General features: G+C 61.9%; 1 protein-coding gene across 4 annotated transcripts in view; it reads left to right on the top strand.

Annotated features, from left to right (window-relative positions):
* Hpcal1 (hippocalcin like 1) overlaps positions 1-20,992 on the top strand; it is a 75,095-nt gene that overhangs the window by 38,269 nt on the left and 15,834 nt on the right. The window contains exons 2-3 of one of the 4 annotated variants that reach the window (XM_048353420.1): positions 10,680-10,766; positions 19,442-19,844. In XM_048353420.1, the coding sequence (XP_048209377.1) occupies positions 19,467-19,844 (378 nt within the window). In that variant the 5' untranslated portion in view covers positions 10,680-10,766; positions 19,442-19,466. Of the gene's footprint in view, positions 1-10,679; positions 10,767-18,437; positions 18,445-19,438; positions 19,845-20,992 lie in introns of those variants that run through there. The other 3 variants (XM_048353421.1, XM_048353422.1, XM_048353418.1) reach the window with 3 other exon arrangements.

Genomic DNA, 20,992 nt, shown 5'->3' with positions numbered 1-20,992 from the left:
GGATTGTTCGTTGGAGATGTGTCTGGGGTTGTCTGCCCCGGCTGGCTTCAAACCACGATCCTCAGATCTCAGCCTCCTGAGCAGCCAGGGTCACAGGTGGGAGCCCGCAGGGCTCAGCTCAGAATGTAACTTAATACGTCCTACCTCCACCCTACCTGGGCTTTCCAGCGTTGTGTGTGTGTGGGGGGGGGGTGGTGAGGAAAGTCTCTGCTGGCCGGCAGTCTGGGGGGTGGGGGAGGGGCCTGGGATCGGCTGGGCAGGGGGCGTCTTCTCTCCAGCTCCGAGGTCAGCCGCTGTGCTGGCTCCCGCAGGCCGGGGGGTGGGGGTGGGGTGGGGTGGGGATGCATGGCGGGACTGCAGAGGGGATTGGTTGATTGGGAGGCTTTGGGGCTGTGGCCCGGTGAGCCTGCTCCTCTTGTCCCCGAAGCACAGCCGTCATCGCCGACTGTCGGGCGTGGGGCTTCCGCGCTGGGGCGCGGCACCTTCCCGGGCCTAGGGCGAGGTGACTCGGGGCCCCTGGGGCGCGGGGCGGCCCTCCAGGGGAGGGCCTGGAGGAGGAGGAGGGGCCCTGCGCAAGGACCCCCCGGCCCCCATTTGGGAAGAGCTTGCTGTGACCCCCAGTGAAAGTCGGACTCAACAAGGAGGCCGGAGAGCCTCGAACTCGGTCCTCCACTCCGCCGGTGGGGGACGACCACGAGGTCTCCGCACGCACGCACGCACGCACGCACGCGTGTCCTGACCTGGGTCTGCCTGGGTCACCCGCGATGGCCCGGCAGGAGGACCCGGCGGCCCGAGACCCACGGAAGGCGAGCGGGGTGCGCTCTGCGGGGCGCCGGCTCCCGCGGGGTGTCCAGCGCGCTGTCGCTGCAGGGCGACGGCCTTCTGTCCTTCTGTCCTTCTGACAGGCGGTTCCCGGTGTGATCTGATTCGTATTCTTAAGCGTCTCGCGCCTGCTAAGGGAGTCGGAGGGGGCGGGGGGCTGAGGGGGACATCTTGTGCGTGTGTGTGAGTGTGCGTGTGTGCTGGAAGGCCTCGGGAGCAGTGGGGTCCCTAGCGTGACGTCCCCTGTACCCCGTTCCGGCCTGGCCTCAGCAGCAGCCGAGCTTGGGGTTCCCTTCCTTGGGCTCCGTGCAGTTGGCCACCTTCCCCTCTCCTCGGAGCACCTTCCCCGGTGCGGGCCGGGATGTCCGGTGTCCTCGTTGTCCCCCTCCCCCCCTTGGCTCCTCCGCGGTCCCCGCACAGCACGGCTCGGGTTCGAGGTCGGTCGGGGTGTGCGTGCGCGCGCCCAGACGGCTGAGTGTGTTTCCTGAAGGTCTTCTCAGCTCTGTGCCCGCAGCGTCAAAATGACATTTTAGGAATTGAATTACCCACGTCTCGGTACTTGCAGGATCCAGGAATAGATTATTTGATTATATCTGTTGGAAGCCAGCGCCGCCACCGTCGTCTTCATTTTCGTAGCCAGCAGCTAAACCAGGAGGGAGAGACGGCGGGAGGAAGCTGTCGTGACTCGGTTTTCCCCGAAGCACAGCTCCCGAGCCCCGGCGGCGGCCGAGGGGGCTCCTCCCCGGGTCGGCAAAGCCGGGCGCAGCCGGGCCCCCCGCTTCCTGCCAGGCGCAGCCTTGCCCGGCCGGCGCCTGCCCCGCAGCCCTGCCCCCGGGTCACCCGCGGCCTGCGCCTCTTTGGCCTTCCTGGGATTGTTCGCTTGGAGGCTGTTGCTTCCGGCAGCCGCCGTGGCTGGTCTCTAGGGGGCCTCGGCGTTTCACCCCGGCCTCAGGGGCTCTGCGGGGACCGGGGCCTCGGTGCAGAGCCCGGGCTGGAGCCCGGTGAGCCCTAGACACCGGCGCCGGGCGCCTCCCCGGCCCAGCCCCGCCGGGCACTCACGCCACGAGCCGCTTCAGGAGTCGCAGAACACCCCTGCCCGCAACGCTGGGCGCAGGGAGGGCGGCGGGCGTGGGGCCTGGCTCCCCTAAGACCCGACGGGGGCCCCAGGGGGCACACCCCCCCCACAGGCCTGCCCGGGGGGGGGGGGGGGGAGCTGGTCGGTGAGTCTACCGGTGCACGTTGGGAACTGCCACCAGTGTCCTGTCGGGAAGAGCGTGTGCGTGGCGTCTGGGCCACCAGGGAAGGGCGGAAGGGAGCGGAAGGGAGGCCCAGGCGCCGGGCCCCAACCGCCATCCTCAGAGAAGCTCAGCTCCGCGCCGACGTTTGCTTTAAAGGAAAAGGTCGCGGCTCCGCGGGGCCGCCCCGGCGTGCCCTTGACCCGGGCCTCGGGGCTCCTGGAAGGGTGCGTGCCGCCTGACAGCCCGGAAAAGTCAACTCGGCCGTCTATATTTAGCCTTATCTCCGCACGCAGGCGCCTACCTGCTCCACTTATCATCCGGCCGAGGCGGGGTGGGTGAGGCCCGGGGCTGACGGCGCTGGGAGGGGGCGTTCTGTGGTCGATCCCCGGGAGTCCTGGCGCTGCTCTTCCGGTTCCGTTCCTCCGCGTCTCCCTCCCTTGCGCGGCGGGCGACCGCCTGCTGCGTTCCCCTCTTGCCTGTCTGATCCGTGGGTCCTGGCACAGGCGTGGGGCGTCCTGGTGTGTGTTGGGGGGGGGGTGGTGACGATGGCAAAGCCGAGCTGTTCGTCTACCTGGACGTGCCCGCAGGGGCCCCAGGGCGAGGACGTCCCGTCGGGGCTTGACCCCGGCCTGCTGCGCGACTCTCTTCCCTTCCGCCAGGGTCCGGAAGCCTTGCGTGTGGAGCTGGCTGCCTCCGTGAGGAGCCCCCCCCCCCACTTCCCCGCGGCTAGGAAGGGGCGCCAGGGAGCAGGGAAGGTGCCGGCGTCCCGTGAGTCGCTCTGTGTGTGTGTGTGTCTGTGTGTCTGTCTGTCTGTCTGTACTGACACTGGAGCTTGAACTCAGGGCCCTGGAGCTGCCCCTTTAGCTTGGCTCTGTCACTTGAGCCACAACTTTACTTCCAGCTTGTTGGTGGTTCACTGGAGACAGAAGGCTCGTGGGCTTGTCTGCCCCAGCTGGTTTTGAACTGCGATCCTCAGACGTTAGCCTCCTGAGCGGCGAGGATTACAGGCGTGGGCCGGCAGCGCCCGTCAGGTTGGGGTGATTTTCATGTCAGGGCCCAGCAGTGGCCCTCAGGGGAGGCTGTCCCGGCTGTGTGGACAGTCAGGGCAGAGTGAGCCCCCGGGACGTGCCCGTCGCCCATTGACGCCCCGCAAGGTGCGCCGGGCCCTCGTCCTGTTGAAGACTCCCGGGATCGTCTTTGGTTGGGTGGGAGCGTGCTTCTGGGGGCCCCTGGGCGGTGGCTGTCGTGAGTGAGCTGGGGTTCGGATGGGGACTGGGCCACCCGCGTCTGGCCATGGCGCCGACTCTGGTTCCAAGGCTCAGGCTGTGAGGCCTCGAGGGGAGAGGGAGGGTGAGCAGGGGACCCAGAGAGGCTGGCGGGGGAGGGGACGGGGGTGTCCCAGGGCCCTGGATCGGCCAAGGCCAAGCCATGGGAACAGGGAGAGGGCAGCCCCGTGTGTGACCCCGGGCCTTGGGGTCGGAGGGGAAGCCGCAGCCGCGGAGTCCGCATCCGCCCATGTCCGTGAGGCGCTGGGCCTTTCCGCCTGGGCTCCGTGGCTCCCGGCAGGTGGTTCCAGGCACCCCGCAGACCCCCAGTGGCGGAGCTGGGTGCTCAGCAGCTTCTCCTTGGCCTCTTCTCCGGGGTGGGGGATCTCCTTCCTGCCACGGGCTCCCCCTCCTCTCCGAAGGGCCTCCCTGAGCGACTGTGAGCCGGCGGGTAGCGGGGCGGGCCCCGTGCCCCGCGGGCCTGGCCTTCTCTTCGCGGCGTCTTGGCTTCTGGGCCGGCCTGGGGCTCCGCTGGTGAAGAGTCACTCCGCGCGCGCGTCCGGCGGTTCCTTCCGCGTCTGTGGGCCGCATGCACGTTTCTCTCATTCTTGGAAGGCCGTTGCGCATCCTTCGTCTTATTTATCTATTTATCTTGCTCGCTTGCGTTTCGGGCCTACCTAGGCGCTGTCCCTGAGCGTCTGTGCTCGGGGTTAGCACGATCCCTTGAGCCACAGCTCCACCTCCAGCTTTCCCGTGGTTAATGGGAGATGAGAGTCTCACGGACTTTCCTGCCCCGGCTGCCTTCAACACAAGATCCTCACATGTCAGCCTCCCGAGGATCCCATGCCCCAAGGACAGACCAGGAGCCTGTGGGTTGAGATGTCAGCAGCCCACGCCCAGCGCCGTCTCCAGGGCCCCCCCCCCCCCCCCGTCAGGACCCTGGGAGGAGGCAGCCAGCTTTGCAGGAGCCTCTGTCCCGGGCCCTGCTGCTCTGCCCAGCTGGCCTGACCCTTGTGGTGGGGGGGAACACTACAGCAAGTGACAGGCATGGCGGGAGGGTGGCCACACCTGAGGTTGCAGGCCTGGGGGGGCGGCCGGGAGGAGAAGAAGGCCCCCTCCGGCACGTGGCAGGACCCGCCGGATCCTGGGTGGGCCCCGGGGGTGCGGGAAAGCCAGGCCTGGCGCGGAGGGGGCGTCCGGGCGGCCTGTTCCCGGTGCGGCTCTTCTCCATGAATAAGGCATGAGGCGGGCGGGCAGGGTACGGTGGCGTCATTACCGGCTGGCTTGATAATAGAAAAATTAAAATTTAACGTGATCCAAAGTGACGAGCGACAGAGATGTTCCTAGAAACCGGAGATTGGCCTGCTGGGCGGCGCTAGCCGGAGATGCTACCCGACACAAAGGCCCCGGGGGGGGGGGGCTTTCGGAGTTCCAGTGTTCCTAGCCAAGGACGGGAAAGAAGGAGCCTCCATTCTCCCCCCACCTCCCGGGGGGGGAGGGGAGGAGGCCCCCATCTCTAGCCTCTGGGGACCACCTGGCTCCCAGGCCTTTGGCACAGACAGACCTCCGTGGGAACCACCATCACGCGTGCACACATACACACACGCGCACACGCATGCACGCACACCCAGCCTTCCTGGTGCACAAGGAAGCCTAGGCCCACACCTAGGGCCCTCCCGTTGTCCCCAAGATTCTTCCCTACGCCCAGTGTTTGGACCTCAGGGCCCTTGGGAGTGTCTCCCCCAGAAGCGTCCCTTCACTGGGGCTGCAGGGCTGATGTTGTAATGTGTAATTTAGCCACAGATCCAGTGATGCGCACACACGTGTGCCGGTTCTGGGGTGTGAACTCAGGGCCTAGACACTGCCCCCGAGCTTTACTAATGCTCTACTACGTGAGCCCATGGCGACACTTCTCGCTTTTTGATGGATAATTGGAGATAAGAAAAGCTTAGACTAGGACTGGGAATGTGGCCTAGCGGTGGAGCGCTCACCTCGTGTCCATGAAGCCTTGGGTTCGATTCCTCAGCACCACATATATAGAAAAAGCCAGAAGGGGCGCTGTGGCTCAAGTGGCAGAGTGCTAGCCTTGAGTGAAAAGAAGCCGGGGACAGTGCTCAGACCCTGAGTTCAAGCCCAGGACTCGGCAGAAAACAAAACAAACAAAGAAAGGCCTCGGCTGGAACTTGGATCTCTCTCAGTCTCCTGAGTAGCTGGAATTACAGGTATGAGGCACCTGCCCTCCCCCCTTTTCCTAATAAAGGGGACAGGGTCTTACTATGTAGTAGGGCTGGCCTCCATCCTGTAGTTCTCTTGCCTCCGCCTCCTACGGCTGGGATTGCCCAGCCAAAGGTCTGTTTTCCCCCTTGGGCTCTAGGAAAATTCAGCCCAGTCCTAGAGTCCCAGGAGCTGAGAGCAACCTGGCTGAGGTCCCCCCCCCCCCCCAAACCCGGGTCACCAGGCAACACTTCCACTCTCCTGCGGACTCCAAATGCTCCCTGCTCCTTCCTTCCTGAAGAGCCTTCCAGATTCTTCCCTGCAGCCTGGCCTGGCTCCCCAGGGCGGGAGGGGGGGGGGGCAGTGAGCCAGAGCCCCGGGGACAACAGACGGCATCAAACACTTTAATTATGAGAGTTATGTAACAACCTGCCAGGAAGTTGGCAGGAAATCCAGGGTGGAAAGGAGTCACCGGTGGCGGCCTCCTGGCACACACTCGGGGCCGTGCCTCGGCCCGGGCGGTGGCGTGCGCTGCCGGGGTGAGGGGGGGGGGGCTGCTGTCCTCTTGGGCGGGTTCTGGAGATGGTAGGAGCTGGTCTTTCTCTCTGGGGTGCACACAGTCCAGCCAAGGCAGGTGTTTGAGCACGGGTGTCCGCCTGCAGGCCCACCAAGGGCTTGAACTCGGGGTCTGGGCTGCGGCCGTAGCTTTCTGGCTCAGGGCCGACGTGCCACCGTTGGAGCCGCAGCGCTCCTTCCAGCATTTGGGTGGCGAGTTGGAGAGGAGAGCCTGATGGCCTTTCCCGCCTTTCCTGCCACGGCGGGCTGCGAGCCGCGACCCTTCGGTCTCAGCCTCCTGAGTAGCGAGGCGGATTTGGAGGTAGTGAGCGGCTGCGTGGCTGAGGCGGGCTTGAGTGGAACCCGACCGCCGGGACAGACGCGGGCAGACTTGGTGTAGAGAGGAAGCACGACCAGGCTGGGAACGCGGCCTAGTGGTGGAGGGCTTGCCTAGCAGGCGTGAGGCCCTGGGTTCGATGCCGGCTGGCCGTGAGGACGGGAGGCCCGAGGGGGAAGTTGAGGCCTGTGGTCACCGGGCCTGTGGCCTTGCGACCGCCCGGACCTCGGGAGCCGGGGCGGCGCTGGCCCTTGGGGCTGCTGGTCCGGATGGAGGGCTCGGGGAGGGGCTCCTGGCGGAGAGGCAGGCGAGGGTGGGCTGGGCCGCCCGTGTCCCCCGGTGACGCACGTTGCGGGGAGGGGTGGGGCGGCAGCTGGGGGGCCCCCGCAGCGGGGGGAAGGCGGTGCGCGCCCCCGTTGGGGAGCTCTGGGCTGCCACTGGGAAGGCAGGCGTTCAGGCTCATCTGCCCGCCACGTGGGGACAAGGGACCTTTGCTTGTGGCCGTGGTTCCTCTGGCTGCCTGTGTCGGTGCCGGTGGGCCACCGCGGCGAAGGGCCGCAGGATGGGAAGGGGCACCCTTCTGGAGGTTGGAGGTCACAGGTCAGGGCGGTGGCGGGGTTGGGTTCTGGGAGGATCCTTGTGGTTGGGAGACAGCTGACTTCCGGCCATGTCCTCCCACAGAGGACATGTCTCTTCCTGTTTGTAGGACACTGGTGTCTCCCCCTTGGGCCCTCATCGGGACCTGGCCCCCGCCCAAATCCCTACCTCCAAATACCATTGTATCAAGGCTTGGGGTTTTTGTTGATTTATTCCTGCATCAGTAGTGGGACTTGAACTCAGGACCTCACGCTCCTGTTGAGCTTTTTTGCTCTACCACTCGAGCTACCATTCCACCTTCCACCTTTTGGTGGTTAATCGGAGTGGAGAGTCTCGTAGCCTTTGCTGCCCGGGCTGGTTGGGAACCGTGACTCTCAGATCTCAGCCCCTGGGGTGGGATGGCGGGCGTGGGCTGCCGGTGGCTGGTAAAGACTTTACCATGCGGGCGTGGAGTGGAAGGGCACTGCTATCCGTCCATCCTGTGCTGCCTGAGCCACACCGGGGCTGGCGCGGTGGCTGTGCCCTGTGCCCCTGGGACATTCATTGATGATAAATGCTCATCATAGAAACGGTGGACAATACAGGAGAGGAAGCGGCAGCTCTAACCGGCCGCCAACTAGGCTTAATAATAGTGACATTAGGAATCAATCAACCCTACCTGGTCCTGCCGTTCGGTGATAACGGCACAGCTGTCTGGTCCGTTTCTTACAGATGCTATTCATTCACGGGGGGAAGAGGCAGGGAAACGTAATTGTCGCCACGCTGCGTATTCATTTCACATCGCGCATTCTCCACTCACAGCCCTGCCCCTTCCCGTCCCCGCGTCGTTAAAATTCTCCATGACGATACCTTTTAATGGCAGTCATGGAAGAGGTGGACTCGGGCGTGGTTCAGCCCGGCCTTCGCAGTCCACCGAAGGCCACTGCTTCCGCCACCTGCACCCCTCCCCCAGGGACAGAGCCCGGAGCTGGGACTAGATGCCACGCCAGAGACCACTCTGCTGCCACCAGCCGGACGCTCAAGGATGGCGCTTTCCCGCTTGAGCCAGGCTCCCCTTCTGGCTTTTTTCTGGAGCGTCTCACGGACTTTTCTGCCCCTTGCTGGCTTTGAACCCTGATCCACAGATCTCAGCCTCCTGAGTAACTAGGATGGCGGGGGTGAGTCGCTGGAGCTCAGCCCACGGCATTTTGGAGAGGAAGGAGGGGTGACCTGGGGAGGTCTCTGGCAGCGGGCGGTGGGTGTGTGGCCCTCGAGGGTCACAGGACTCCGGTTTGGGCACCTGGTTCCTTCTCCTGGCTGCAGACCAAATACTTGCAATGCTACAGGGCAGGGGTGCAGTCTGGTCGCAGTCCCGTGGCCCCCTCCTCGTCAAAGCCCATGAGTTGGGTGACACCCCCCCCCCCCACTGCCGGACGTCGCCTCAAGAGGGCCTGACCGCATCGGCCATGTCACCAGCTGCGTTATGAGACGTGTCCCGCTTCTCAGATGGGCCAAGGCTGCAAGGCTGGGGCGCAGCTGGAAGTCTGGGGTGTGGCGCGGGCCGTCGCCCCAGCAGCTGGGAGGCTCTGGCAGGGGGTTGCGAGCGTGAGGCTTCATAGTGAGACCCTGACTCAGAACACCAAGCAAAGCCTGGACGCCGGTGGCCCACGCCTATCATCCTCGCTCCTGGGGGGCTGCGATCGGAAGCCCATGGGTCGAAGCCAGACCGTGCAGAAACGTCTATGAAACTCTTCTCTCCAGCCAACCACCCAAAAGCTGGAAGCGGGGCTGTGGCTCGAGTGGTAAAGCGCCAGCCTCGCGTGAGAAAGCCAAGTGAGAGTGTGTGGCCCTTGGTTCAAGAGTCAGTACTTGCACACACACACACGCACATACACAGAATCGCCAGGACACACACACACACACACACACACGGCAGATTGAAAAGGGGGATCTAGAAAGAGGAAAGGCAGGACTGGCACTTTGGTTTGGAGAAAGCAAGGAGATTTGGGGGCGCTTGGAGCACATCTCAGCTCGAGGGGCGAGGGGCGCGTCCTCGGCTGCTCCCTGGGGGGCAAGGAGCAAAACAACCCAAGGTGGAGAGTTGGAGCGGCTGGAGCAGCCTTGCTGTGTTCATGCCTAGCTGTCTCCCCAGCGCCCCGGGGGCCCCCTCTGTGAGGACGGCCTCTGGGGGTGACTCCCAGCCTCAGTGTCCGGCACTGGTGGGAATGCAGAATCCAGTGCAGGGCCGGGCCTGGGACTCTGCGTGTGGACGAATGTGGGCTCTGGCGCTGGGGGGTTTGGGCACCCCGGCCGTGGGGGGCTCGCAGGGGCTGCTCGTGTGTGGGCAATGAATGATGTATTCGTGGTTCGCGTGGCTTAGCTGGCGTCGCGCCCCGTGACGCGGCTTCGGGCGCTGAAGGTGGCGCCATCCCTCCGTCCGTCCGCACGCAGCCTTCGCAGGCTGCCAGCCCCTCCGTTTTGGGGGCCCCCCTTCCTGTCCTCTCTTGCAGGAGGCTGGTTTCCTCCCTCGCTGCCTGTCCAGGGCCCTGGGTTGGGGGACCAGGCCAGCCGTGAAGAGGTTAAAACCAACCAGAGAGCCACAGAGCCAAGCGCTGGTGCTGACGCCTGTGGTCCTAGCTACTCAGGAGGCTGAGGATCGAGGACCACAGTTCAAGTCCCTGGGAGGCTCTTATCTCCCATCAGCCACTCAAAAACTGGAAGTGGCGCTGTGGTCCCCAAGCGGTAGAGCGCTAGCCTTGAGCAAAAGAGCTCGGGGACAGCCCAGGCCCGGGTGTTCAAGCCCCACGACTGACAGAGAGAAAACACACAAAACACGCCCTGCAGACCTTGCTGCCCGGGCTGGCCCGGAGCGTTGGTCCTCGGCTCTTGGCTCCTGAGCGTAGGGTTCCGGGGGTGAACCCCCTACCCCGGCCTCGCCCTCCCGCGGCAGGCCGTTAGCTTGCGGCCCGGGCCTCTCTGGCCAGCTGCCTTCCCGACGGGCCAGCTGCGGGCCACGGTCTGCGAGCGGCTGCTGACTCCCGGGGGCCGGGCGGGATGAGTCACCTCCGCGCAGCCCCGGTCCGGGAAGAGCCGGCCAGGTGGGGCTGGGGGCCCCCTCCCGGCGCTGCTCCCCAGGGGCCCGGCCTCCTCCGAAGCTGGGTTTCACATATTAAGAGCATCCGTCATTTCTTGGCACACACGCGCCCTGTGCGAGCGCGCGGGCCTGGCCGGTGTGGAGCGACTCTTCTAGATGCTTCCCCCAGGGCTTGCTGGCCGAGATGACAGGCAGCGCAGCCCCCCCGCCCCTCCCCCCCCGGGGACCTGGACTGCGTGGCTCTTACAGGTGTGAGTCTGCTTTGGTGCCTGGTCTCTACCGGGCCATTTCCAAGACGAAGCCGAGGCCCCGCTGCGTGCCCACGCCTCATTGGCTCTGTGTTGTGCTGGTCCTGGGGCTCGAACTCAGAGCCTGGGCTCTACCCTTGAGCTTCTTGTGCTCCAGAGCACCCTGCCACTTGGAGCCACGGTGCCCCTTGCAGTTTTCTGGAGGTTCAAGGGGGGCAGGAGAGTCGTGGGGACTTGTCCTGCGTGGGCCGGCGCGTGTCTCGCCGGGCGTCTGTCGGCGTGGGGCACGGCAGGTCCCTGCACCCCACGTGACCCGCTCTTCTCTTCCAGGGGCATGATCTAGCTGCCGTCACCCGCACACCCACCCCTGCCGACCCGGCCCGACCCCCGCTCGTCTTGGCCTCCGCTCAGCCCCAGGTAAGTGGGCGCCGAGGGTCCCGCCTGTTCTGTGACCCCTTGAGTAGCCGAGGATTGACGGGCTCCGTGTGCGGCTCTTCAGCCCAGGGCCGATCGCTGAGAACACAGCCAGCCTGCGCAGATATCTGCCAGTTGGGTGTTCCTGAAGCCTCGGGGGTCTCCGGGGAGCTGGTGTTTCCCCCGGGCGGGCTCCGGCTTAGGAAAGCTGAGGAGAATTCAGAGACGAGGAAGCGGGGCCCTCAACGGGCGCCCAGGACCCTGCGGCGGGCCACTGCGGAGGTCGGGTCCCTCCCTCGCGACTTCCTTCCTTCCTTCCTCCCCACAGACAATGACCGCGCGCTTCCTGTGTTTGGGTTGTGTACTCGTTGGTTCGGGGATTACTCCGAGCTGCGCCCTGTGCGAGTGGACTCCAGCTCCGTGTCCTCGAGGGTCAGGAGGGGACCGGGCGGGCCCGGAAGTTGGCACATCGCGGCCCTGCCGCCTCCCTTCTTCCCTCCCTGCTCCCCACCTCCAACGCACCATCCGTGCCTGGCCGGGCAGGGGGAGAGGGTGTGTCGGGGAAGGCCAGCCTGTGAGCACCCTGGTACCAGGCCTGGTTGGGCAGGGGTGGCGTGTGGGGGGCAGGGAGGAGGGGAGAAGGGGCCGCGGAGTCACGGTGCGAGTTCACAGAGCGGGCGGTGGTTTGCGTGTGCTGGCCAGCATGCTTGTGCAGTTTTGTGCGTGGACCCCAGTGCTCCCTGTTGGATCTGTGGCTTGCATTGTCTGACTGCGAGAATGGAAATGGCAAGGGGCAGCCTGCACCTGCTGTGTCCAAGTTTACCAGAACGAGAGGAAGGTCTTGGACTGTAAGAGGAGCTCATGGCTGCAGTCTGGCTTCGTGTGCTCAACCAGGGCCTGAGGCCCCTAACAGCACCTCACAGGCTTGCCCTTGTCAGAGGGTAGGTTTGTCCTTGTCCTATCAGCCTGTATCCCCCCCCCCTCCACACCGTGGGGAGGACAGTGTGGGGACTGAAGCCATGCAAAGCTTACAGTGACATTTCTTCTCATAGATAGTCACTTCTACCCAACACCTATCAGAATGTGGCCAAACCTCATCCAGTTGGGGCCCGAAAGCATTCACCACGCAAGCCGAGACCTGGCAGAAGTTTAGCTGTCTGCCATTGACAGGGAAAAGAGCGAAGCAATGGGTCTGTCTGATTTCTAGGGGCAGGAGCAAGATGATAAGCCTGAATTCCGAGGCTGGATGGTACTTTCTCCTTTCCCCCCTACGCCTTATATTTGTTTATTGTTCCTTCGTAAATATGCGCTTCAAGAATCACTGGAGGCTGGGAAGGTGGCTTAGTGGTAGAGTGCTTGCCTAGCATGCATGAAACCCTGGGTTTGATACTCAGTACCACATACACAGAAAAGGCTGGAAGTGGCTCTGTGGCTCAGATGGTAGAGTTCAAGCCCAGGACTGACCAAAAAAAAAGGGGGGGCGGGGAGAAAGAGAGAATCACTGGAGTCACAACTATAGGCATGAAGATAAAGAATTGTTTCAGCAAGGCCAAATTTACTTCCGCAGGAAAGCGCACGACCGGGCAAAAGCCTGGTGGGCAAACACACAGGACAGGCTGCCCCCCTATTTATCCCTCAGGCAGCAGGCCCCGCCCCTCTGCCCTGATTGGCTGAGCTCAGGTGCACCCTCTGCTCCCAATCTGCTGTCTCTTACACAGTCTGGGGCGAGTTGTATCTCCATCTTGCAAAGAAACCGGTTTAAGACAAAGCCTTACTTTTCAAAAACCCTTCCTGATGCCAAAGCAGTTCCTCCTTTCCTTCACCAGAGCCGGGCAGCCAGGCCAAAGCGGCAACGTTTACGCGGCACATTTTGATAAAGAAGGACAGTTTTCCTCCCATCATCTGTTTGTTGCATTCTGCTCCTTGCCGTGCTAGACTGTTCCGTGTCGCTCATTTCTATTCTGTTTTGTGGAGTTCACATTCGGTATTAGAGTCTCTTTTGTCGAGGGCTCAGAGGGTGCCCCAAGTTCGAGGAGCTCGCTGGTCTGCTTGCCCTAAACGGAGGCGTCTGAAGCTCAGCTACGCTGAGCGGCTCCCGAGCGCGGCCGTGGTGGCACCGGCTAGCCGCGCCGCACTTCCCCCTCTTCCCGCGGCACGTGGAGTTCTCCGGGGACCCCCGCCCTGGGCCAGCAAGCCGTTCTCACCCCAGAGGCCTCCCGCCGGGCCCTGGCCGAGCTCAGGCACAGGGCGCCTTCCTTCTCCGTGGCCGGCCACGCGTGGGTTTGGCCAATCGCAGGTCTGGGGCTTGGACACCGGCAGGCCTCGTGCACACCTGTTGGCCCACACCTGTGTGAACCGTTAATGCGTGAATCGACAGAAGCATGGCCCGTGTTATGCGACTTTCCCACCGGTACCCAGAAAGGATCGAGGCCTTTGAGCAGTAATGGGGGCCGGTTCATGTGTGCTGTGTGGTTGGTGCTTGTCAGTACGGGGGGGTGTGTGTGTGTGTGTGTGTGCGTGCGTGTGTGCATGTGTAGTTTATGCTGTGGTGTGTATATGGTATGGGTGAGTCTTATGGGTTGTGTGTGTGTCTGGAAGGTGGATAATTGTAGCTAGAGTTGTGCGTGTGATGGTGTGTGGCACGGGTGTGTGCGCACACACGTTCAGATTCTGTCCAGTCCATCTCAGATCTGACTGCAGTTTCTCCGCAGCAGGATCTGCCGCTGGGTGATTTCCAGACCGGCCCTTTAGTGCCTGGAGATTTGCTGTCCTTCCCGCTGGCTCGGGAAAGGGCCCAAGTCAGGCGGTCGGCAGAGCCGCACGCGCACTCCCCGCACGCTCCACGCACACGCTGCCACGTGGGAAGGGCCCTTTGTCCCCCTGCCCTCCTCTCCATCCTGCCCCGGGCCCCCGCTCGCACCCCGGGACCGCGGCCTGCGCTGGGGTCGGTGCGGGCTCTGGCTGGACGCACGGAGCCAGCCTTGGCGTCTGTTCCTCTCTGGAAAGAGGCCGTGGCCGCGTCCTGACCGAGCACTAGTGGAGCGGAGCCTGGACGGGCCAGGGCGGGGGGGGGGGGGGGAGGGCTGCCTGCCCCGGGGTTCCGCCCTCCGCCCACAGAGGCCCTTCCTGAGGCCCTTCCTCCCTGAGCCCAGGGCCCCGGGGAACAGGGGGCTGGGTGACGGAGCGAGGACTGTCACTAACCACACACACGGGCGTGTAATGTGGAGAGGGCCCCGGGCAGGAGGGTGGTGGTGACTTGAGATGGGGTCCTAGAAGAGGCTTCCCCCGGAAGCCCGATGAAGAAGCATGAATGCTGAGGGACTGAGCCTCGAGACCAGGGAGGGAGGGAGGGAGGGAGGGAGGGACTGACTGCAGATGCAAAGGCCCTGGGGTTGGAACCTCTTGAGCCGGGTGTCCTAGGGTGAATAAGCATTCTCTCCCCTCAAGGTGCTCAGGACTTAGTGAAGGGAAAAGACAAACAAGTGATGTCACAAAGGTTGACGTCATAAGAGAAATAAATGAATAGTGTTGGACTACTGAGGTGAGAACCATGGTAGCAGGTCTGGAAATCTACCTTGGGGAAGTCATCTTTGTGCTGGGCTTTGCACAAAGATTGGAGAGGAGCTCACTGCAGGGCTGAAGTAGATCGGACTCATAGATGAGCCTGGGTTTGCCCAGGCACGGGGGTGTCCCGAGAGAGCCACTCATGTCTCTCTTCCTCTTCCTGTGGCAGTTTCTGCCCAGGAAGCATTCTCTTGGTGATTCTCTACTCCACTCTTCCTCATCTCCTGCCTCAGGGCGGTTCAGCTGGAGGAGGGAGGAGGGATGGACCCCGGGTGGGGACCGGATTCTGCGCTGAGCCTGGCTGTCTCCACCCTGTCTTGCATTCTTGGAGGCTTTGGGGCGTCACAAGGCAGGGGTGGAGCTACTGGAGATGGGCGCCGGGCCAGAAGGTTTCACAAGAGCCAGTCCAGCTGGGTGCTGGTGGCTCATTCCCCTAGTTCTAGCTACCCAGGGGCTGAGACCTAGCAGTTGTGAGGCTCTTAAATCCATTAACCACCAAAAACCCAGAAGTGGCACTGTGGCTCAAGTGGTAGAGCACCAGCCTTGAGCAAAAAGGCACAAAAAGCAAGAGAGAGTCCAGCCTGCGGCCACATGTTCTTCAACAGTGTAGTGAAGACAAGAAACCCTAATGCTCCAGCTTCCCTTCCCCAAGATGATGGGCATTGGCGGAGCTTGCTCCGAAGGGGCGGGGTCTCCAGGGTGACTGGGCATTGGCTGAGCTTGCCGTGAAGGGGCGGGGTCTCCAGGGTGACTGGACATTGGCTGAGCTTGCTGTGAAGGGGCGGGGTCTCCAGGGTGACTGGGCATTGGCTGAGCTTGCTCCGGAGGGGCGGGGTCTCCAGGGTGACTGGACATTGGCTGAGCTTGCTGTGAAGGGGCGGGGTCTCCAGGGTGGCTGGTCATTGGCTGAGCTTGCTCCAGAGGGGCGGGGTCTCCAGGGTGGCTGGTCATTGGCTGAGCTTGCTCTGGAGGGGCGGGGTCTCCAGGACTGGGCATTGGCTGGGCTTGCTCCGAAGGGGCAGGGTCTCCAGGACTGGGCATTGGCTGGGCTTGCTCCGGAGGGGCGGGGTCTCCAGGGTGACTGGGCATTGGCTGAGCTTGCTGTGAAGGCGGGGTCTCCAGGGTGACTGGGCATTGGCTGAGCTTGCTGTGAAGGGGCGGGGTCTCCAGGGTGGCTGGTCATTGGCTGGGCTTGCTCCGGAGGGGCGGGGTCTCCAGGGTGACTGGGCATTGGCTGAGCTTGGGCTTGCCTGAGGGGCGGGGTCTCCAGGGTGACTGGGCATTGGCTGAGCTTGCTGTGAAGGGGCGGGGTCTCCAGGGTGAGTGGGCATTGGCTGAGCTTGCCGTGAAGGGGCGGGGTCTCCAGGGTGGCTGGTCATTGGCTGAGCTTGCTCCGGAGGGGCGGGGTCTCCAGGGTGACTGGGCATTGGCTGAGCTTGGGCTTGCCCGGAGGGGCGGGGTCCTGCTGTGTCTGAAGCCCCTCCCCGCACTGATGACCTCGTGTAGGTCCCCAGTGCCTCTGGAAATACAAACTCACAGGCATTGTGAAATCCAAACACGTTATCTTTTACTCGAGTGACTAAGGGCTAGAACAAGCAGAAGACACTGCAGAGTGCTAATGAACTTGAAGAGCTCCTGCTCGGTGGCTCCAGTTTCAGCCACTTAATACTCTAGCTCTGCCCAGCACTTCCAGTAGACACATAGCAGCACGGACATAATAACACATACATAGGAGGATTTTTTTTTTCCTGTCTGGTGCTGACCCTGAGCTTCGCTTGCTCAAAGCTAGTCCGCTGCCACTGTAGCCACAGCTCCACTTCTGGCTTTTTTTTTCTTTTTCTGTGATTAGCTGGAGATGAGAGTCCCCCCGACTTTCCTGCCTGGGCTGGCTTCACACTGCCATCCTCAGCTCTCAGCCTCGGAGCCGCTGGGATTACAGGCGTGAGCCGCCAGCGTCTGGTGCAGATGAATTTTTTTTTTTTTTTTTTAGCTTTTCCCCTCCAGTTACATTTTAAAAAGTAAGAAGCAACAGGTAGGATTCATGTGAACAACTTGATTTAACCAACTGCGGGCCAAAGGGAACCATTTATTATTGCACAGGTATCCGAAACGGAGAAAGTTTTCATGAGATTTCCCCTACAGCTCCCCCCACTCCTCCCAGCCCCGTGCACCCGCATTAAATCATCAAAACCCAATGTGTGTTTTCTGCGAAGGACACCTATGAGTTTGGACTGGCCACCTTTTCAGTGCTCAGCATTTGGAACTGGTGGTTTGCCAAATGGAACAAAACAGCCTTGGATTACAGATGGAGAAACGGGGGCGGGGGGGGCACCGTCCTGGCTGTGGCAGAGAAAGGTTGGGGGTGAGTCAGAGCTCAGGCTTGGGGAGGAGGGGGGTCATGCTCGCCTGTGCCCTCTAGTGTCTCCCTGGTCACATCACAGCCTGCGTGGCCCCAGATACATGGCCACCCCCCCCATACACACACACACACACACACACACACATACACGCACGCACGCACGCACGCACGTGCACACCTGGTTCCCGGCAACCCCCTGGGACAGGACTGAGTTCTTTCCTGGGAAAACTGCACTGGGGCCTTCCTTAGAGCAAAGAGAGAGAGAGGTCTGCCTTGTATGGAAAGATAGAGCGCACCTAGGGCAGGGGCTTCACCTGCGCAGTGTGCATCTCACCTAGAGGAGGAGCTCAGACGGAATAAACACAAACCCCACACACAACAGGTCCCCATGTTCAGATCCACCCAGAACGCCGCTCCCACCTCAGCCGGAGCCCTGGCCTTCGTGAGGATCGGGTGTCCCCCATCTCCGTCTCCCCTGCTCTCCCCTCCAAGTGTGAGTGCACGGGTCCCGGTGAGCTTTGGAGCCTGTGCCCCGCCGCTGTGCAGCCCGGCTTCCGGGCTTCTCAGGCCTTAGCAGCTGCGTCTCTGCCATTAGTAAGGCTTTCATTCACCAGCAGTGTCAACTATGGGGGTTACTAGCTGTGTGTTTATCTTTCCTTTTCTTTACAATTTAGCACATTAAGAACAATGACTGGATAGCTGAGACCCGGGAAGATGCTTTTAAGAGCTGCATTAGCGCCTCCCCGGCCCCCTTCCCCAGGGTTCACGCGTGGTCTTAATGGGCGCTCCTTGGAGCCCGTGCAGTAGGAGGCGTTTCAAGGCCAGAAGAAAGGGGCTGGCCACCCCCTCCCGTCCCTGGGAAGAAGAAAGTCACACCGATCCACGAAGCCCTGTCTGCTGGGAAGCGGAACCGTGTGGCCTTGTGCCACCCGGGAAATGCTACTTCTGGTCAGCCATCTTCCCAGACAGCTGAGCGTCAGTGAGACAAGCTCATTTGCTCGTTAATGGGGGGGGGCAGTGTCTCAGCACCTCTGTACCTGTCCTTCCCCCCCCCCCTTCTTGCTGCTGCCCGAGAGCCTTCAGGGAAGCTTTGTGTTAGGTATTTCAGGGGGTCTTTGTGACTTGTCTGCCCAGGAGCCATGCCTGAGGCCGTCCGCTTCCTTTGGCATCCGTGGGCTCCATCCTGACCTCTCTGTAAGTGACTGTAGGAGGGCGCACGACACTGTCCTGGCAGAACGTTTAGCAGGGGACCAACCCTGGCAGACTGGCACGGGCCCTGAGACAGGAGGGTGTTGCCTGCCCTCAGCCCAGCCCTCCCTGGGCGCGGCCTGGGTCAGCCACGCAGGCTCCACGACCCTCTCGCCCTTCATCAGTGTTGTGGGGTTTGGATCCACTAGGGCTTTTCTGTCCAGGCTGGCTTTGAACCACAATCCTCAGCTCTCAGCCTCCTGAGGACCTAGGGTTCCAGGTGTGAGCCGCTGGGCGAGCCAGCCCTAGGGAGTCCACCTCGCCTCGTGAGCTTCTTCCTGTGCGTGCCTGCGCCCTGCGGCCAGGGGACCCGCAAAGCCCCGGCCCCAGCCCGAGGATTCCGCGCTCCGAGGGCTCGGTGCTGGGAAATGCCGAGTACTTGTTCCCTCCATCCTCACCCCTAACGTGCCCTCTTCTACCCCACAGTCCTCACCACTGCCGTGCCACACAGTGGCCACACGCCCCGGGGTCTGCCTTCCACGCAGGCCTCGGGGGCTGCGCCCGAGGCCGGTGCTCCTGAGGGCGGCCGGGCCTGCGCCCCTTGTACCTCGTTTGTACTGTGGCCCATCAGAGCAGCACGGAGCCCACGCTAGAGCACTATTTCAAAGACAAAGTTGTTTATTTTCTAAAAAATGTCTAGATTGTGTGTGTGTGCGGCATGCTGGAGGTTGGACTGAGGGCTTCGTGCTTACACTCTGCCGCTTTAGCCGTGCCTCAAGTCTTTTGTTTTTCTTACTTTCTGGTTGTCCCGAGGTTTGAACGCGGGGATTTGTGTGTACCAGGCAGGTGCTCGGCCCCTTTCTGCACACATTGTTTTGAGACAAGGTCTTGCTTGTTTGCCCAGATGGCCACTGAACCGCGATCCTCCTATTTGCCCCTGTAGCCGGGGCGACAGGCCCGCACCGCCGTACCGAGCGTTCCTTTCGCTGTTAGTTTCTTTTTTTGGGGTAGGGTCTCCTGTCTCGCCAGCCTTGGTCCTAGGTTGACTGCGTCTTCTTCTCGAGTGGCGAGGCTCACAGGAGCGCCACGCCGTGCCTGGCTGATCTTTCAGATCGGGTCTTGTGCTTTTGCCTCCCCAGCCCAGATCCTCTCATTTCTGCCTCTTGAGTAGCTGGGATTACAAGTAGGCATCAGCACACTAGCCCTGACTGGATAGGTCTACTAAGGATAAAAACAGATCGTGATACCCAAAAGAGAAGAGAACTGCTCAGAACAGAGGGACGGGGTTGGTGGAGGCGGCCGCTTTGCCCTGAGCTGGCGGGTGAGCGTGAGGGTTTCTTTGCAGATAGGACCCCGGTGTGCAAGAGTGCTCGGAGCTGGGCTCTCCTGTTGTGGGAGGGCCTGTCGTGATTTTAATGATGCATCCCGGTGCAGGATGCTGGAGCGTCATCTCGAGATAGGAGCTGAGCTGTGACGCACCTCGGCGCTTGCACAATGGCGGTCTGGTCCGTGTCCCTCCGGCCTGTGGAGCGGACCCTCAGCCGGCCTCGCGCCTCGTGTCTTGCAGGTGTAGTTCCCCGCTGCCGGCCGCCATGGGCAAGCAGAACAGCAAGCTGCGGCCCGAGGTGCTGCAGGACCTGCGGGAGAACACGGAGTTCACCGACCACGAGCTGCAGGAGTGGTACAAGGGCTTCCTGAAGGACTGCCCCACCGGCCACCTGACCGTGGACGAGTTCAAGAAGATCTACGCCAACTTCTTCCCCTACGGCGACGCCTCCAAGTTCGCCGAGCACGTCTTCCGCACCTTCGACACCAATGGGGACGGCACCATCGACTTCCGGGAGTTCATCATCGCGCTCAGCGTCACCTCCCGGGGCAAGCTGGAGCAGAAGCTCAAGTGGGCCTTCAGCATGTACGACCTGGACGGCAACGGCTACATCAGCCGCAGCGAGATGCTGGAGATCGTGCAGGTACCCGGGCGGGCGGGCACAGGGCAGGACCTCCCTGGTGTGCCAGCAGCTGGGGCTCCCCCAAAGCCAGCCCATCCCCCACCACCACACACACACACACACACACACACACACACACACACACACACACCACATCTCTCTGTCCTGGAGTTTGGACTCAGAGCCTGGGCCTTTGCTTTTGTGCTACTGTAAGGCTGGTGCTCTACCACTTGAGCCACAGTTCCACTTGCAGCTTTTCTTCCCCCTTTGGTCAGTGGTAGGTAGAGCTGGAACTCAGGACCTAGGTGCTATCCCTGAGCTTTTACTGCTCAAGGCTAGCACTGTACCACAGCTCCACTTCTGGTTTTCTGGTGGTCAATTGGAGATAAGAGTCTCGCAGACTTTTCCTGCCTGGGTTGGCCTTGAACCTCAGTCCTCTGATCTCGGCCTCCTGAGTAGTTAGGATTATAGGCATGAGCCACCAGTGCCACACTTATACTTCCAGCTTTTTTGTGGTTAGAGTTGGGAGTCTCATGTACTTTCCTGCCAGGGCTGGCTTCAAAACAAGATCCTCAGATTTCAGCCTCCTGAAATCCTGCTAGGATTGCAGGTGTGAGCCACCGGTGCCTGGCCAGGCTGTCCGTATGCTTTCTGGCTACTGCCTGGTCCACTGTTGAAAGTGAGCAGCTGTCACCTGACTGGACAGGTCCTTGAAAGACCAATGACAAAGACAGCATTTATTGGTCACTAATACAGGAAGCCCTAGCTGAACACATGAGCCAGTTTCTGCTCTCTGTATTACGTGAGAGCCAAGGCTCAGAAATGATTCTGAGAATTTACCAAGCTAAGAATGATATTCATTTCTTGGGTCTGTGGGTGGCTACTTCCAGGGCCCCCTGCTGTTACCAGGATGTCAGGGTAATGGAAGAAGTGGCGGTTAATCAGTGGGATGGTGTAATGCTTGCATTCAACCCACACCTTATGCTTTAAATAATCTCCACATGACTTACAGGCTGGATGCAATGGAAGTGCGTTGTAAATGTTGTTACGCTGTGTCATGTAGAGAGTAAGAGGAAAGCCGGGGACTGGGGGCTCACACCCATGAGCCTAGCTACTCAGGAGGCTGAGATCCGATTTGTCTGCCTACCCAGACTCCTTTCTCCAATTAA

Source organism: Perognathus longimembris, chromosome 8 (assembly GCF_023159225.1).
Source record: "Perognathus longimembris pacificus isolate PPM17 chromosome 8, ASM2315922v1, whole genome shotgun sequence".
Classification (NCBI taxonomy): Eukaryota; Metazoa; Chordata; class Mammalia; order Rodentia; family Heteromyidae; genus Perognathus; species Perognathus longimembris.
Note: the sequence above shows the minus strand (reverse complement) of the source record. Positions and strands in the feature narration are given on the sequence as shown.